This window comes from Bos javanicus, chromosome 10 (assembly GCF_032452875.1).
Source record: "Bos javanicus breed banteng chromosome 10, ARS-OSU_banteng_1.0, whole genome shotgun sequence".
In the NCBI taxonomy this organism is placed as follows: domain Eukaryota; kingdom Metazoa; phylum Chordata; class Mammalia; order Artiodactyla; family Bovidae; genus Bos; species Bos javanicus.
Genome location: NC_083877.1, coordinates 26,453,701 through 26,471,833, shown reverse-complemented (window position 1 = coordinate 26,471,833; position 18,133 = coordinate 26,453,701). Strand labels below are relative to the sequence as shown.

The 18,133-nt window shown below is 39.8% G+C and overlaps 1 protein-coding gene across 1 annotated transcript; it reads right to left on the bottom strand.

Annotated features, from left to right (window-relative positions):
• Nucleotides 1–1,022: 1,022 nt before the first annotated feature.
• On the bottom strand, nucleotides 1,023–17,405 carry TTC5 (tetratricopeptide repeat domain 5). Its single transcript, XM_061430628.1, has 10 exons — nucleotides 17,299–17,405; nucleotides 14,016–14,148; nucleotides 12,885–13,096; nucleotides 12,376–12,526; nucleotides 10,913–11,004; nucleotides 8,802–8,858; nucleotides 8,067–8,213; nucleotides 7,691–7,905; nucleotides 4,334–4,478; nucleotides 1,023–1,633 (listed from the first exon to the last, which is right to left on the bottom strand). The coding sequence occupies exons 1-10, from the start codon at nucleotides 17,380–17,382 to the stop codon at nucleotides 1,514–1,516; spliced, it is 1,356 nt and encodes a 451-aa protein (XP_061286612.1). The 5' UTR covers nucleotides 17,383–17,405; the 3' UTR covers nucleotides 1,023–1,513.
• Nucleotides 17,406–18,133: the final 728 nt, after the last annotated feature.

Sequence of the window (18,133 nt, the reverse complement as noted above, 5' to 3'; positions counted from 1 at the left end):
CTGACTTTAACATACACATCTTACCACCCTCCTCCTTCCCAATCGTTCAACCATTTGTCAAGATATTTTACATTCCCTTAAGTTCCTGATCACTGTTTCATGACTATATACCTCACAATCAACAATCAAAACCGGATACAAGGCTCCACATGCGGTCTGCCAGACAATGTATTAAAAACTCTCCCTGGCTAGCAGAGAATGTACACTATATTCTCATTAGTATAACCTTAAAAAAGTGTTTTGCAACTATATCATACTAGTTACTTCTACTGACTTTATTTTATCTATTAAAATTCTGAGTAATTTTTCGTACATGATGTCGAAGATATACCTTAGAAAATTGCCCTTTTTAGACCAAAAGAATGGACTTCAATTTTTATTTTAGATTCAGCCCTTCTAACTTCTTAAGATAGACTGACGTTTATTCTATCATCCATTCTCTAAGGACTTCTCCATATTTTACATTCTTCATAAACTGAATGGGTCATCAATGATATTCAAGGAGCAAGGACAAAGACCTGAGGCACAGCACTAGAAGTCTTCCAAATTAATCTGTATCCATTAATGAACTCTCTGGATGTAACCATTCAGCTGGTTAATAATCCTCCCTCCTATTTCCCTATTTTCCTGCAAGAATATTAAGCAACACTATTACAAAATATATCACTAGAGCCTAAAGGAACTGAGTATCTAACTCTGACTTGTCTTTCAGCCTAATGCCACTGTTAGAACAGTACTGCTGTCATGTTGGACATGATAAGGACCACTCCTGAGGATGACAGAAAAGGGAAACGGAAGAAAGTTGGTTCACAGTGACTTCATGGAACTGCCATTCCTGCCCCGAGCTGCCTATTGCCAGATTTCTTTTAACTGAAAGAAAAATAAACTATTTTGAATAAAGAAAAAAGTGGGGGAGGGGTATTGCGCCAATGGATTGAAGAGGGGTATTGCACCAATGGATTGAAGTGATCCTAAAACCAAGAATTCAAGCCTGGAGAGAATGAAACAAGCCAAACTACACAGTATTTTTTTTTCCAAACAAATTTAATTTTTTTCCAGCCCCAAAGAAGGGGAAGAACCTAAATTTTAAAATAAAAATAAAATAAAAATTGCTTAAAAACTAAGTCATTAAAAAATTAAGCCCCCTCCCTTAGCAATAAATACAGAAATGATATATACACATGAGGCTCAGGAAGGAGGCAAGAAGGGGAACCTTGGGGACTCTATCCTGTGACAAGGTCCCAACCCTTCTACCAATTCCACACTCTTTGCCAAAACACAGAAGAGCAAGCAAAGAGGCAGGAGAGATATCCCATGAACATGTGTGGCCCCAGAGAGAGCTGAAACGTAATACAAGACACAAGTGTCTTACAGGGCAAAGGAAGGAAAGCTGTCATCTAAAACATCCCCCCAATTCCAGTTGCGTAACTAGAAGTGGCTGATGGAGCTGCCGAGTGCCCTTGAGCTTATCTCCTTGCCTCCACTCTCTCTTCAGCATGCAATCCAAGCAGGGTCATTCACACTGTGGCCTCGATGCCACCGTGGCAGCAGCCTGGCTGCTGGAGCCCTGAGGCTTCCCATTCACCACCAGCAGGAGAGGTGTCTCCACACGAACACTGGAAAAGGAATAGTCCTGGAAAAGACAAATATACAGAAACTAATTACAGATCCTAGGATGGAAGAAACTCCTGCACAGGGATATACCATATTGACTTTCTTCCCCTCCTTTCTACCTTCTTCAGTAGATACACCCCTTACCTCCATCTCACATTAAACAAACCTGAGCTTACATAGGGAATGCAATTTTCCCAAAGTTTTCAATCTTCACAAGGAATATCTGGGGCAGGTAGACTGCCAGTACTGTTATTACAAGAAAGGGACAAGTGGATGTATGTACATATATAACTTGTAAATCAACTATACTCCAATAAAAATTAAAAAAAAAAAGGGGGGGGGGGGACAATTCTCTAATTCAAAAAGGACAGGATCCTGGCAATGCCCAACAAAAAGAGTCCCACTGGCTCTACAAAATCTGCCCTTCCCGCAGTGTTTATCAACAATTATAACTAAATACACCCAGTGGGCAATCCAGAGCCAATGGAAAGTCTGAGGAACTCTTAGATCAAGTGTTTGTTAGGCTATAAATTAATCTGCCAAATATAGATTGACTTCTCCTTTTTTATAAGGAGGAATTAACAGAAGGTAGATTTTAAACATTCTCCTAATAACAGAAGATATCAGCTCACTTTATCAGTTCAAATGTACTTTGAGTTGTAAACATGTTGCTAAAAATTCTTTATCCAAAATATACTGTTCCACTTGGAATGTAAAGGAGGTTCTTTTTAAGTCAAAGTAAAGAGATTCTCATAAAACAATTTTTTGAAACATCCTAACAGGAACATGAGTAAGTGACCCCCCCAAAAAAAATTTATAAAGGATTATAGTCAATAAACATATTAATATAATTTTCAACCTCACCAATAATCAAGAAACCAAAGCCAAAGAATACTGATACTATCCTTTTCACAAAAAATCAGCAAATAGTTCAAAGATTTCTACACAGAATTGCAAAGAAATACAACTACATTCACTGTTGGTATTAACTGGTAGAACCTTCCAAAAACTAGTTTGGCAGTATATATCAAAAGTCATAGACTGCATAAGCTTTGAAACTAAGATTTTACCTTAGAAACTCACTTTATTTCTTTAGTCAATTAATTAAACTTATGTAATAATCATGGATATGGGAAGATAAAAATATTTACTACGGTACTTTTAGAATTAAAAAAAAAAAAACTCTAAATAATCTAGATCTGGGATCAGCAAATTTTTTTGTAAAAAGTCAAAAAGTAAATATTTTAGGCTTTGTGGGTCATATGGTCTCTGTCCCAAAACCGTTCAACATTGACACTATAGTGTAAAAGCAGCCACATGCATGCCCAGTCATGTCTGACTCTGTGACCCCATGGACTGTAGCCCACCAGGCTCCTCTGTCCATGGGATTTCCCTGGCAAGAATACTGGAGTGGGTTGCCATGCCCTCCTCAAGGGACTCTTCCAAACTCAGGGATCAAACTGAAACTCCTCCACCTCCTGCATTGGCAGGCAGGTTCTTTACCACTGAGCCACTTGGGAAAACCCCAAAGTAGCCACAGATAACAGTAAACAAATGAGCATACTTTGTTTTAAAAGAATTTAATTACAAACACACTGAAATTTTAATTTCCTGTAATTTTCACATACCATAAATTATTATTCTTTCCGTTGTTTTTATTTAAACATATTGAAACCATTTTGGGCTCACAAGTCATATAGAAACAGGCAATGAGCCAGATTTGGTCAATCAGTCATAACTTGCTGACCCTAGATCTAAATGGTTTGAAAAAGTGGTTAAACACCTGCTCTGAGGATTAAATGAGCCAGTGCAGGCAGTAAAACTCTAAACACAGTGTCTAGAGTCAGTTAAGTGTTCAGTAAATTTTTACTATCCTCATCATCAGCTCCTCTGTCTTAACTCAAAGCAAAGTTGTAGAATATGGAAAACCAAAGGAAATGTTCACAAACATCTGCATATAATATGCCACTCATAATTTAAAATATACATACAATGTGTGTATATTTTTATGAAAAGAAGAGACTATAGGTTTACATACCAAACTGTTAACAGCAATAGCATGTGAATGAGAGTATTTCAGTCTATTCTTAAAATTTTATTTTTATTGAAATAATTGGCATATAACATTATATAAGTTGAAGGTATACAATACAATGCGTTAATTTGATATATTTATATACTGCAATGTGATTACCACCACTGTATTAGCTAACACTTCTATCACATCTCATAATTACCATTTCTTTTTTATGATGGGAACAATTAAGATCTAGTTTCTTGGCAACTTTGAAGTTTATAATTCCACATTGTTGTCTATAATCACTATGCTGTGCATTAGGTCTCCAGGACTTATTTATCTACTGGTTGCAAGTTTGTATCCTTAAACAAAACCTCCCCAATTCCACCATCTACTGTTTTCACACGTTCAGTTTTTTTAGATTCCACATGTGATATCATATGTATTTTTCTTTGCTCTGTTCAGTCCATTTTTTAAATTCTCTTTGTTTACCAGCAGTTTTTAATAAAGAAAAACCAAAAAAATAATAATAATCTAGCTTTTAGTAAAAAATAATTATATATGTGTGTGTAGATATAGGATATCATACAACACATACACACATATATATGCATTACCTTACATATATATTTTTTATAAGAGGTAAACTTGGTCCCACTTTGAGAGCCTATGAGCTGAGAAAGAATCCTAGCCATCACTCACCTTTCCCTTGTGCTGAATTCGGTGAAGACGAAGGTTAGGCTCAGGGATGGCTACAGAGTCCCCAATGAGTACTCCCCAGCTCTGCACCATATTATACACCATAACTGCATAGCAAGGTCCATCTGAATCTACCAGGCCAAATGTACTGCCAGGTTAAGATGGGTTAAGAGAGACAAGGGGAAAAAAAAAAGAAGTGAGCAGCAAAGAAAATCAGAAACAGTGATTTTAATAATACCAGCAAAATAAACAATGCTTTCATAGTTACTTCCTTAGAAATCCTATGGCAGGTACCATCATTCACTGTGTATGCCTGAGGGCTCATTTGTCTTAGATATGTATCTTTAAAAAACGTCCGTAAGACTCATCAATCTCTCACTTTCCCAAGAACCTGGGAAACATGCACACTGAAGCCTTCAACAAATATTAATAATGAATTAGCTCAAAATGTTACAGCAGAACAGTATTCCTGCTCTACCAATTTAACTGTCACAATATCAAACTCTCTAACCATCACTGTCAATTTACTTAATTCCACAAACTTTCACTGATTACCTATCCGGTGTCAGCCACTGTGCTTAGCAGTACGACATCAATCCAGCTATGAGTGACTTTATTAGTCTAGTGGATGTCCGAAAATTAAACCATCACTTACAATACAACTGCAAAAGGTTCCAGAATAGCTCTTTCCTTGTGCTGAATTCAATGAAGCCAAAGGTTGGGCTGTGGGGGCCCAGAGGAGAATGTCTAAATCAATGGAAAGCCAGGAAGGCTTCCGTTTAGATGAGACCCTCAAACTGAATCTTAAGAAATGAAAAACTACTTGGGTTAAAACAGGAAAATTAATCCTCAGTGGAAATAAAAAACCTCTACAGGGAAGGGAATAGGGCTTGATAAGAAACGGACATGAGAAAACTTCCTGAGGTGGTGGTATTGTTCTCTATAGGCATCTGGGTTATATGAGACTATCCATTTGTCAAAACTTAGGAATGTACACTAAGATTTTCACATTTCATTGTATGTAAATTTTACATAAAAAAGAAGAAAACTATAAACAAATACTGAACTCTAGTTAATGACTGCATGCTGAATACATACTAATGTCTGTAATTACTTTGAAATGCACCAAAAATAAGAGATCAACAAATGAATAAGGGAATAGACAGATATGTGATAAACTAAGTATAATAAAATATGAATAGTAGAATATAAGTACACAAATATTCACTGTAAAATTCTTTCAATTTTGCTGTATGTTTGAAAATTTTATAATAGAATTTTGGGGGGAAAAATGTAATCTATATCAAGAAGCAGCAAAAAGATTATCCAGGTACAATAACTGTGTGTAAAGACACAGAGGCATGAAAATAGCTGTTCTGAAACCTACAAAATAATCCTAAGGTTGGAATAAAATGTACAAGAGGAAAAATGACGGAAGACAGTAGACAGGGAAAAAATCATTAAGGGTTTTGTGTATTAAACTAAGGAGTTAAAACTTCATCCCAAAAGTTACATAATCAGTAAGAGATTTTAAATAAGAAACAGCAATGGTCAAATCTGTATCTGGGGCAAATTTCTTCACACTGTGGAATACTGGAGGAAAAACAGGGAATAAGGAGACTTGTCTGGGGAAGTGCTGGGGCTGAATTAAATTAGTAGACACAAAGAAGTAGGGACTAAAAGGTATATCTATTGATCTTGGCGAATGCTTCAAGGCAAGAGAAGGGGGAAGTTAGAACTTAGAAGTCTTAAGTGACTGACTAGAGGTGATACCATTGATTGACAAAGAATTCAGGGAGGTGAAGCAAATTGACAGAGAAAGATGACATAAGTAATTTTGAACATAATGAGTTAGAGATTTTATCAAAGCCCAGAGGCAGCTGAATATAGGAATCCAAAACTTGGAATTGAGGCTTGGGCTGGAGTTAGACCTGTGAGCATAGAGGAGGCAGCCAAAGCCTTGGGTTTACATGACATCACCAAAAGAGACGACCTACAAATGAGACGGTGAGGCATCAGTGCTCACGCCCACTTGGCATACTCGAACTCACAGCAGACACTGCAATCAAGCACAGCATCCTCTCTTGGTGAAAAAGCCTCAGAATCCTCTAAACAGTTAAGTCATGCAGCCACTGCCAAGTGATCAAAGGTGGCATCTATTTGCCATCCTGTACCCACTCCAGTGTTGTTGCCTGGAGAATCCCAGGGACTGGGGAGCCTGGTGGGCTGCCGTCTATGGGGTCGCACAGAGTTGGACACGACTGAAGTTACTTAGCAGCAGAGAAAGGAAAGAAACAAAAACAGAGTCTACCTCGAACTTAACATTTAGAAATTAGGCAGAAAAAGAGAAACCAAAGAGTAGCAAAATATTTGTTCTGGGGCCCCTAAACCTACCTTTGTTTATACTTTTTCCTCATTCCTCTTAACTCTAAGGTCTGCTCTAGTAACTAAACTTTTCTCAACTATCTTCCTGTTCTTCAATTCTTCAAACACATACACCACGAAAATGCCATGGAGGAAAATCAGGTATACAGTAGGAACTGTATTTTAGTTTGATTGAAGCAGAATGAATTTGAAAGGCAATAGTAACAGAGAAGTCAGAATGCTGTGTAGCCATGTAATAGAAGCTACTGGATCAAACACTGGTGATTCCAGAAACAAAAAAGTTTCAGCAGAAAATAGAAAAAGGAAACCAGTCAATCAGGGATTGGGAATTGAGCAAAGGACCAAGGAATGATGGCACTGACTGAACCCTCATTTTTCAAAAGTTAAAATTTTCTAAATGAATATTCTTAACTCATTCCCTCTGCTCAGCTATAAGAACCGTTCACTTGGATGTGTTACATTTTTTTTTTAACTCCCACAACACATATAGCAGATGCTCAATGAATATTTGTTGAATAACATCTGAGAGAATCTCTCCAACAGGCCTTAAACTCAAACTCAAAGCTCACCTTCCAGAACTGCTTAGGCATACCTAAGTCCAAACAGGATTTAGAATTCTTTCTCCTTCTATTTCTATGATCATGAAAACACAAAGAGGTAGGAGAATTTTAAGGTTTCCATCTTATAAAAAGATTTCCTATCTTATAAAAAAAATGTAGCTGTCAAATTTCAGCTTCAGATGTAAGAGTCGACAGAACACCAAACTCAGGGAAAAACTGGGTGGTAACAGAATCTACAGAGAGACTGTCAGACATTACTTAGACAATACAATGTCTCTTGGGACAGTCACAGAAGGGAAAGAGAACTCACTGATCTCTGACCACTAACAATTATCTTCAAGTTTCAGAGAAAGGCCAGGAAATGAGAGCAACTAGTTTAAAAGGATGAAAAAGAGAAAAGGCGAGAGAAACTCACAAGGGGACTTTCTCCTCCGTGGTAAGGCTGAACACCACCTTTCCCAGGACCACAGCTCCACTATTTACACCAGGCTGCAGAGCACTCAGGGGCTTGCGCTCCAGAGTCACCTTCTGCCCCGAGGCTGACTGATAGCGCCCATCACCACAAGGGCCCAGGTGGGCTGGGCGCAAGTTTCCCAGCATGCTCTGTAACTTTTTGGTCTTTACCTTTCCCTGCAAAGGAAAAGGAAACAGGTAAGAAGCTGGAAACTAATCACTCTCCTTGAGAGTCCAGTCCTCCCCACCACCTACCCACTTCTGCAGGGTCAGTACTACCGAGGCCTACTATTTTATTGACCGTATAAAAGTAGGATTCAGTCTTCAGACATCTTTACCTTGCTCTCAAGGAAGCTGGTTAATCTAGTCAGGAAATCCAGGAGCTGTTGCTCTCGTTGCCAGGGCTCTGGCCAGGCAGGGTCCAGTGCTGCAGCCCGAGAGAAGCCCTCCAGGGCCTCACCATAATTCTCCTCATATTTATGTAACTGCACAAGAAGTAACAAACCCTCCCAATTAAAGTATGTTTAACACAAACTATGCAGAAGTGGGCTAGCACAGTGGGCTAGGAATTTTGAGAAATAAACTGTTCTCCTGTTCCAAACTGTTTTCCTACTCTACAAACATTCCCGGTTTTTTTCCTGTTCTACAAATAAACTGCGTGAAGAGCTGGTTAATACCTTATATCCTTTTTTCCTGGCCAAGGTGATCACAACCTAAAAGGTGAAATCATTTCAAAGAAGCTAACTTCCAAACTCTCAAACAGTTAAGTTGCATATATTGGGTGATTCTATTTTTATTTTTATAATGAACATTTTAGGAAAGTCTTGTAAACTGTGCCCCTCATCCTCTATTCACCCTCCCACCAACTCAGCCCCCTTTCCTTTCCCTCCAGATACTTTAGTCAAACTAAGCAAGTTTTTCCCAGAAATAATTTAGCTTTCCTCTAGCAGTTAGTACCCAACTTTGTCCCTACGAATACTGTTATCCTCACAGGCTAAGACCTAGATAGCTTATGTATTTGACTTTCAGATGATCACTCCCCAGTATAAATGATAATTTCTTTTTATTTTTACCGTTGCCCTGTTCAGATGAAGATCAGGATTGCTGGAAGCTGTCCTGTCAACTTTCTCCTATAGTGGAATAAGAAGACCATCAGTGGCTCTTGTCTCAGTCTTAAGGACGGCCATACACAACATGTCCTAAACCTTGTCTCCTTGGAAAAATTTAAGTTTCTGCTTGTCAAATTGTTTCCTATACCCACACTATAATACAGTAAATGCTTGTGTAGAACATATTACACAGTCCCTGAAACCTCAAGGATGTAAGGGCTTTGTATGTGCATGGAACTTTAAAACAGATTATAATTTACCCACGTAATAGTATAAAGATAGAAGTAATATGTGACTAATATCTGATAAAAAATTTTAATTAATGAGATGCTAATACAAATGAAGAAAATCTAGAAAACAAATGATGCTGATTTAACACATTTCCTCTGCCCATGAGTCCAGCTTCAGACACAAATGGAATCACGTTGCTACATCTAAACCCCCTTAAAACACACAGAGAAAGCCAAATTCTGATTTGCTAATTTAAATAGATAGCCAGAAACCACGCAGCAGTATAGACAAACGTATCTGCAGCTATTTTCGTGGCTATGATTACTTTATTTTTTTTAATTCTATTCACTGCCAGGCACACTGCAAAAGCACAAACAATAGGAATTAAAACTATTTAAATGACTGGTTCAAATATGTTTAAAAAAATGCAGGTCTGATGAAGAAATTAAGAGTTAAAAGCAATTATTTAGCAGAAGCCAAATATAAAATTTTAAAGGAGTACATCACATTATACCTTAAAATGTAAGCAGTTACCAGATTAAGAAATCAGAGTAAAACAAAATACTTCTGCCTAGAAAGTTCCCTGATTGAGTAAAACCAAACCTGCTGACTACACAGGTTGGGTTGAGTTAAATGCCACTGTTAAGGCTACAGTGAGAAGCACAGTGTGTGAGGAAGTCGTCTCTGTCATTTTTTAAAAAGCCATCTTATTACTGCATGTTCCTCTGTCACGGGTGCGAGTCCTACCGGGTGAGCTGCAGTCATCAGCACAGAGCAACAGAAGAGCACAGTACACACATCCGTCCCCACGGCTTCTGGGCACGGCTGCACCAGAGTGCACCAGGGTAAAGCCAAACAAACAGTATGAGAAGTGTACTTTTTAAGAAACTAACTTATTTGAGTTAGATATTTTTGAAATACAAAAATTGGTTGTGTATTTTAAAGCTATAATTCTTGGAGACATTCTGTGATTAAAAATTTGACTGTGCTTATTAAAAATGGTTATCTATGTTTCAGAATTCAGTTTTGTGAAAAATAAAGTTTCTGTGGGATGGTAAAAAAAAGAAAGAAAAAAGAACAGTCCCTAAACTGCAAACATGAATATAAGGTAGCTATATTCCTTATTCTGCCACTCAGAGCAAAATAAATAAGTTAAAAAGTGAGTCTGTATGTCAAGAGAAAACAAAAGCAGGTGAATACGAAGTCTAAATAAAAAGTACTCAGGAGGCCAATGTAAACTTTGTTAACAATGAGCAGTCATGCACTCAAAGCCTGAAGGAAACCGCCCTACAAGTGGATATTAATATAAACAGCCTGAAAACCTAAGGCAAAGCATAAGCTCCAGTGAATTAATCCCTAGGATATAATGTAGAATGGACTCCCTGCTATTTTCTATTTTAGCCTGTGGGAAATCCAGATTCATACTATTTAATGGTTAACCTGGGGATACTGCTTAATTTATACTTAAGTAGCAGAGTTTTAATCTTTTTAATGTGTATATATATATTAATAAACATTATTTTTAACATATACATTTTCCCCATTCAAAAAGATGAACATATTGGGATGGGCTCTGTGATCTGGTTGCACATGCCTACATAAGAACTCTAGACAGCTCAAACAGCTACCTCGCACTGAGGCACACACTGCAAACGATGGCTAATACTCAAGTTATAGGAAGAAATACCTCACCTCTGCAGGACTGGCTCCACAAAACCATACCCATCAGATGCCAGCAAACACTCCCCATGCTGCTCGCTAAAACGCCACAAAGAAGACTGAACAACATTTTTGCTCCTGTTGCTGCCTCTACATATCCAGCCTGGGTGAACATAAATACTTACTGCTTGGGCATAAGCACTGAGGGCTTGCTGGGAGATCTTAGGGTTCTGGCCAGTATTGAAGTAAAGAGAAAGGTAGGCATTCCCCAGAATATCTAAAAGAGAAACACAGGTTTCTGGTTATGCATGTAAGGAGCTTAAAGTCACCACTCCATCCTAACAAGTAAAAAGCTGAACAGACTAAAAGATCCACAACTCCTCTGCTGCTAAGTAGCTTCAGTCGTGTCCGACTCTGTGAGACCCCATAGACGGCAGCCCACCAGGCTCCCCCGTTCCCGGGATTCTCCAGGCAAGAACACTGGAGTAGGCTGCCATTTCCTTCTCCAACTCCTCTTGGGTGCATAATAAAGGAGACAATAGGGGTAAACCACTGCTCCAAAATTAGACAGACAGAGCTGAACACAGGGAGTTATCACTTAGCAGAAACTCAGGAGCTACCACAGCAACAGTGCTGGGGTAGGAAAACCTGAACTGAAATTGATGAATTCTGGAGCCTCACCGTGGACAAACCTGGGAGTTAAAAACTCCAGGGGTACCAGTCATAAGGGACCCCCAACAATATTGTAAGATTTCCCTCCAAGAACTCAACCAGATTCCCATAGCAAATATCGAAGAATACCCTCATACTTCTAGCAGAGGGAGGGGACAAAGAAACTTTTTTGAAATATGCCAAAGCACACCATTCTTGTTTTTGTTGTTTGCGTGGGGTTTTTTGGCCACACTACATGGCTTGAGGGATCTCAATTCCCCAACTAGGGACTGAACCTGGGCTACAGCAGTAAAAACCTGGGATCCTAACCACTAGGCCACCAGGGAACTCCTGAACACTCCATTCTTAACAAGTACCCCCAGGAGAAACTAGTTAACCAGAGCCTAACCTGCTAAGGTATTATCAGAAGGTAACTGACCTAAGGAAGGGAAATAACCAACTCCAGCTAACTCTAGCCTTCCATATGCAAGAAGGGAAATATCCAACTCCAACCAACTCTAGCCATCCTGTGCCTCCTAAGTTGGGGTGGAAGGGCAGAGAAAAAAACTGAGAAACACGGTGATGGATCATCTCAGAGCCCAAGTGCTAAGTATAACTATTTTGGTCACCCTCAAAAGTCTATATGAAAGGCCCCACATCTGAAACAAACCAGTGATGACACTATACTCAGGGTATACCCAAAATTCCTCTGGGATAAAGAGGCAAACACGAACCCAAAGGAAACAACAGGAGACTGCACAAAAGCCCCGCTTTGCTTATAGGGAAACATAAGCCTCCTCTCTTCAATGAAAAGGTCCAAGAGGTACTAGAATAGTGGTTCATCAAAATACCTTCTGGGCTCCTTCAAAGCAAAGATGCCCTGGCTTCACACTTAAGAGTCAGACTCAACAGATGGGCTCCAGATGATCCTGGTGTGCAGCCACAGTTGAGAACCACTGCTCTAGAAACCTGCTGGAGATCTTTTGAAAGCACTCACACCAGGAGCGGCCATCAAGGATGTCCATCTGCACAGCCAACTTAGCCTGTCGGACACTGTCCATGACGTGGCGAGAATGTTCATCTCCGGAGTCAGTCCGCAGCTGGCGAAGCACCATTGACAGGTTTTGAAGGGAGATTTTGTTCTTGCACTGCAAATGGAGAAGTCATATACTTAACCTGCATGGTTCTATTTCTCCTTTGCAGATCTATTTTATTCCAGGCTTCTAACTTTTCATCTTAATTCTTACTGCCATCTGTATCTAAGACGCCCATCTACAAGGATCAACTTGGTTACTTTTCTACACTTCTCATCTACCTCTGAACCTGGTCCCATCATCTTCTTCCTCATCCAAGTCTGCTCCCCTATCCTTTCTCCCCTCTTCTGATTCTGTTCTCCTAGTTCCCATGCAGTTCTACTCTGGTATTCATGGCCTAGGGAAACTCACAAAACCAGAGAAATCCCATCCTCCCCATCTGTGTTTTCTGAGGGTACAGTGGGCAGCTCACATGGGTGAGAGCTCCTGAGAAGCAGGTGTGGGCAGCTGCAACATCCCCTTTCTTCCAGTACACCTCACCCAGCTGGTTCCAGGCTTCTACCAGCTTGGGCTCCAGCTTCACAGCCTTAGACAGAAGCTCCTCAGCCTTGGGGCTATAGTCAGGAGTCACATTCAGTGCTTTCCCAGTCAGCATCAGAACCTGTGCATTGCCCTGGACAGAACCTAGGAGGAAGGGAAAAGATAAAGGAAATCCAGACAGTTTTACAGGTGAGACCAGGGTACAGAATCACCCTATGCCAGTTCTAGCAATCAAATAATTAAGGAAAATCTTCATGAACAAATAATTTATTGAAAACCTACCACATACAGAATATTATGTTAGAAAACAAGGTAACAAAGAAAGCATTATCCCTACCTTTGAGGGGCTTACAATCTAGTGGAGAGGACAATGTCTGTCCATGGAAAATTAAAACACAATGAAAAAGAGCATACGACATACACCCAATGAATGGACTTTACAAAGTGAAAAGGAGAAAAGACAAGACATTCCAGGAAGAAAAATGAAGTAAACAAAGACAAAGAAGCAGAAAGGAGAAATACATGTGGCATGTCCATGGGAGGATAGATGGTTCAACCTGAATGAAACAAAAGGCTCCTCTGTGAGTAGGTAGTCAGAGATAAGGGTAGGGGGGAAAAAGTCAGACAATGAAGACTTGAATAACAAAGGACTGGTTTAGACCTCAACCAGTCAAGAGTAGGAATCTTTGAAGATACTTGAGCAAAGAGGCAGACAAGAGATGAGATTAAATTCATGAAGCAATTATTTAGAAAGATTATGGCCATGGTCGTTATTTAAGTAGATTTGAAAGTAAAAGAAATTAAGAGGCAGAAAGGTCAGTTAGGAAGATTACTGAAACAGTAATCAAGCAATAAGTATGGTCTTTTTCATTTCACAGCATTTGGAAATGGAGTTTAGGGAACGGAAAGGCTGCCATCCTACACAGGCACCCTTAGAAGAAATGTTCTGTTGTACTAACTTGTAGCAACCACAAACAGGATACCAAAGAGTCTACAGAGACAGCAAAGCTCCATCACATTTCAATAAGGAACAGCGGGTTGTGTGTTCTTTTGGGACTCATACCCACTACTTCCTCCATCTGCTGCAGGGTCTTCTCCATCTCTTCCCGCACATCTTGTTGCTTCCTCCCAGCATCGTCCACACTATGTGTCTCGAAATAGCACTCTCGAAATGAATACAGCTGATCCACCAGTTCCTAGGAATATAAGAATGAGACCATTATAAGAATAGTCTCCGTTAAGTGGAGAGGATACCAGACAAGTAAACTTTGAGACTGGCTAGCCATACCAACTTTTGGCCTGGAAATGCTGATCCTCTACCTCACCCAGGAATGACACAAGAGGCAGGTTGCAGATAGGGAAGGAAAGTTGTTCAGCCCACTCTCACACTGTCCCAAGTCAACCTGTACCATGATTGACACTCTCCTCTTAGACCCAGCAGAGCTTCCAACATGATTAAGCACTTCATATACCTTAGTCAGGAGAGAGGAAATGCTTTGCACCTTGAGATAAAACAAAGTTAATAAGATCATCCCATCTAGTACTGGTCCCTAAAGTATAAAATTTTGAAATTTACCCTTAAAACTGGACTTCCTAATAATAAAAATCCCTTACTTCTGATTTTTCCTATGCCGATATCTGAAAATATGTGACATTTGTGAGTATGACAAACATGGGAGAGCCATTCTCTATGACAAACAGGCCAATTTAAGCTTGATAAATTTTGTATTTTTGCAGTTTTGTTTCTTTAGATATTTGTGGGTTTTGTTTGTTGTTTTTGTCAAGTCATCCTTTGGCTTGCTTGCATTCTTTCCAAGTAAATGTTCTCCTTCCTCTTTAAATATCTCTGTTTGAGTCTTCCTGGGACATCAATCAAAGCTTTTCCATTATCTATTCTTTCCTAAAACAAAACAGCAGTAGAAAGGTATAATCCAATCCCACCAAGTCTTACCAACTACCTCTGCCTCACACCCCAAATCCATCCACCAGTCTCCATGTCACTATGAGTACCCTCAACTAAATCAGCATCATTACTTGCCTGAACTATTTCAACAGCTTCTTAACGGGTCATTCTGCTTCTACTCTTTCCCATTCTCCTCACTATAGCTGGATGGCCTTACAAAAATGTAGGTCATGTCACAAACACTCAGATAGTTTCCCACTGCAGACAGAATAAAATTCAGGTCCTTATTATGACCTAGAAGACTGTGAGATCTGACCTCCCACCATTCATCCTGCCACAAATTTCACTTCGTATCACTCTCCTACACTATTCAAGCCACACTGGCTTTCATCCAGGTCCTCAAATCCACTCTCAATCCTGCCTACACACATGCTGTTCCCTCTGCCTGGACATTCTTTCTCCAGACCTTTGCGTGGCTCATTCCTCTTCATTATTTAGGTCTCAGTTCAAACACCAATTTCTCAGAGAGGCTTTCCCTGACTACCCAAACTAAAGTAACTCCTTCCTCCTCCACCCTACTGTTAAATCACACTCCTACTTTTCTTCACAGTACTTATTTGAAGTTAAAATTCTACCCAGAATGATGAAATTAGATTATCTCCTTCTGTAACAGTGCTTTTCAAGTTTTATTGTATTATTTCCAGGACCCAGCCCACAGAGATTCTGATGTTAGTGGTTTTAGCAGAACTCAAAATTCTGCATTTTAACAAGCACCCTGCATGACTTTAATAAAAATGACCTGTAAAATACACTTTGAGAAAAATCCTTTATATATTCCTTCTAATCTAAAATGTCTATAACAATGAAATAAAAGTTTACCACCATTCCCATGAATAGCAACATCACCATTCTTTTCCTCTCTCTACTCCATTCTCCCATTCCATCCTTGCACCTTCCCCACCCACCCCCAAGATACCCCAGTATCCTCTACTTCGCTGCTTAGGGCATCTACCACAAATAAGAGCAGGAAAAGACAGATCTCAGCAAATATTACAACCCATTTCCTTTCATCATGCAGTCAGCAATAGCCACATATTAAGAATTACAGAGAAGGTCTTGGAGAAGGCAGTGGTACCCCACTCCATCACTCTTGCCTGGAAAATCCCATGGACGGAGGACCCTGGTGGGCTGCCGTCTATGGGGTCGCACAGAGTCGGACATGACTGAAGCGACTTAGCAGCAGAGAAGGTCTTATTGTTTGCTTCTATTTGTAATAGAAAACATACAAGAAATTGTTTGGCTTTGTTGGTTTGTTTTGCTACAGTGAACATTTTTAGTAACTTTTGTCCTGGCAAAAATCAATATATATATGTTGTTAAAATTCAAATAGGTACATGTAAAATAAGCAGAGTAAAAAATTCCTCATGACCATCCCAATAACCCCAGAGATAACCATGGCTTAGTTTACCTTTTCAGGTTTTTTCTATACATATACAAATATACATACACAATGTTTGTAATACAGTGCTAGATTTGAGAATCTCTGATTTCAGACAGTCACACTAGGGAAAAGAACTACATCCAAGACAACTGGATGTGAGGTCAAGCTCACACTCTAAAAAGTGTTATTAGTCTAATCTACTAAAGAAACAAAGAAATCTCATCAATGTTTAAACTTTTGCTGTAGAAGCCTTTAAGAAAGTTACAAACCTGTCATAAGTCCAACATTTACATTTTAGGCTGCCTTAGAATACAAAAAACTCAGTTTCTGAGATTTAAGAAAAATCTTGGATTATTAAAAGAAAAGAGTCAAGCAATTAATTAGCTCCTATCTACCAAGTACAAGACTGTCCCAGTTACTACAGTCAACTGTGAACTGAGTGCAGTCTGGAGCCTTCTGCATTAGACCCCAAACTGGAATTGTGGAGTACACAAAAAAATCAAAACTGTTAAATTCTAAGGAGAGTAACCAGAATTCACGCGGTGCAAGCCATTACTGTGATTGTTGCCAATTTGAAAGCATGAAAGTACTGAAGAAATGGTCTTATCAAAACTACAAGCAATAGGTAATAGCGCCTGCAGATCTGCCAAACACACGTGTATACTATTTGTTATGGGTGAATGAGGGGAGGGGGGAATACAACCTCGCAACAATGTACAGGAATAAAGTTAGGAGCAATAAATCGTCTTCCCTACAGGACTGAAATTGACTGCGGTCGGGTCAGCACCACGGGATCCCAACAAACTGGCTGCGCCTGTCGCTTGGCCCCGGGGGGCTCCTCTAGCCCGTGGCGGCTGCACCTTCGGGAGTTGTTATAGTAACCACGGAGACACAAGTAGCGTCGGGTATGTGTCAAGAAATTCGCAGGCAGTGCATAAACTGGGCTCTCTACTTCTTCCCAAGTAACAAAAGCAGATATGTATTTTAATCTATGACCCCCACCTGCAATTTCTGCAAGACCTCCTTGACTTCTTCCTCTTCAACAGCCATCATTTCCCAGCTTCTCCGCCCCCAACTTAAAACCATAGAGACGCATACCCGTCCCCACGATAGAGCCACAGCGGCATCTAGAGCTCTGGAGGCTTACGGCACCTGAGTGAAAGCTGGTTTTCTAGGAAGCGCGCCGCTCCAAACTTAACTATGCTAAGTGGATTTCCCTGGTGGTGCTGAGACGGTAAAGAATCCGCCTGCAATGCCTATAGCCCAGAGGAAATGGTCTGCAATCACTTTCAAATTCATAAATTTGTCTTTTCCAAGTCCTGCAAACAAAATGTTCTCAGATTAAGTACCTGCGTATTGTTGTTTCGTATATTCCTATTTGTTTATACCAAAATTATAATACCCCAGGGAAAAAACAGACTAAGAAAGTGGGTGCCTGTGTTATAAGCTTAAAATTTTGAAGGAAATGTAGTACAGCGGTAAGGTAACTTGCCTGAATGTCTTCCAAACTTTACACTGATTGTCTATATAGGAGGAATTTTATAATTTTTAAAACACTATCCTAATAAATCGACTACACTTGGAATGGTATTAAGAAAGCCATCACTAATACACTAATAGTGTGTGTGTGGTATGTGCGGGCACGCTGGATCCCTGAGTAGTGTGTGTGTGTGTGTGTGTGTGTGTATGCACACGCTGGATCCCTGGGTAGTGTGGGTGTGTGTCTGTGTATGCACACGCTGGATCTCTGGGTAGTGTGTGTGTGTGTGTGTGTCTATGTGCACGCTGGATCCCTGGGTAATGTGTGTGTGTGTGCACATGTGTGTGTGAAAAGCCT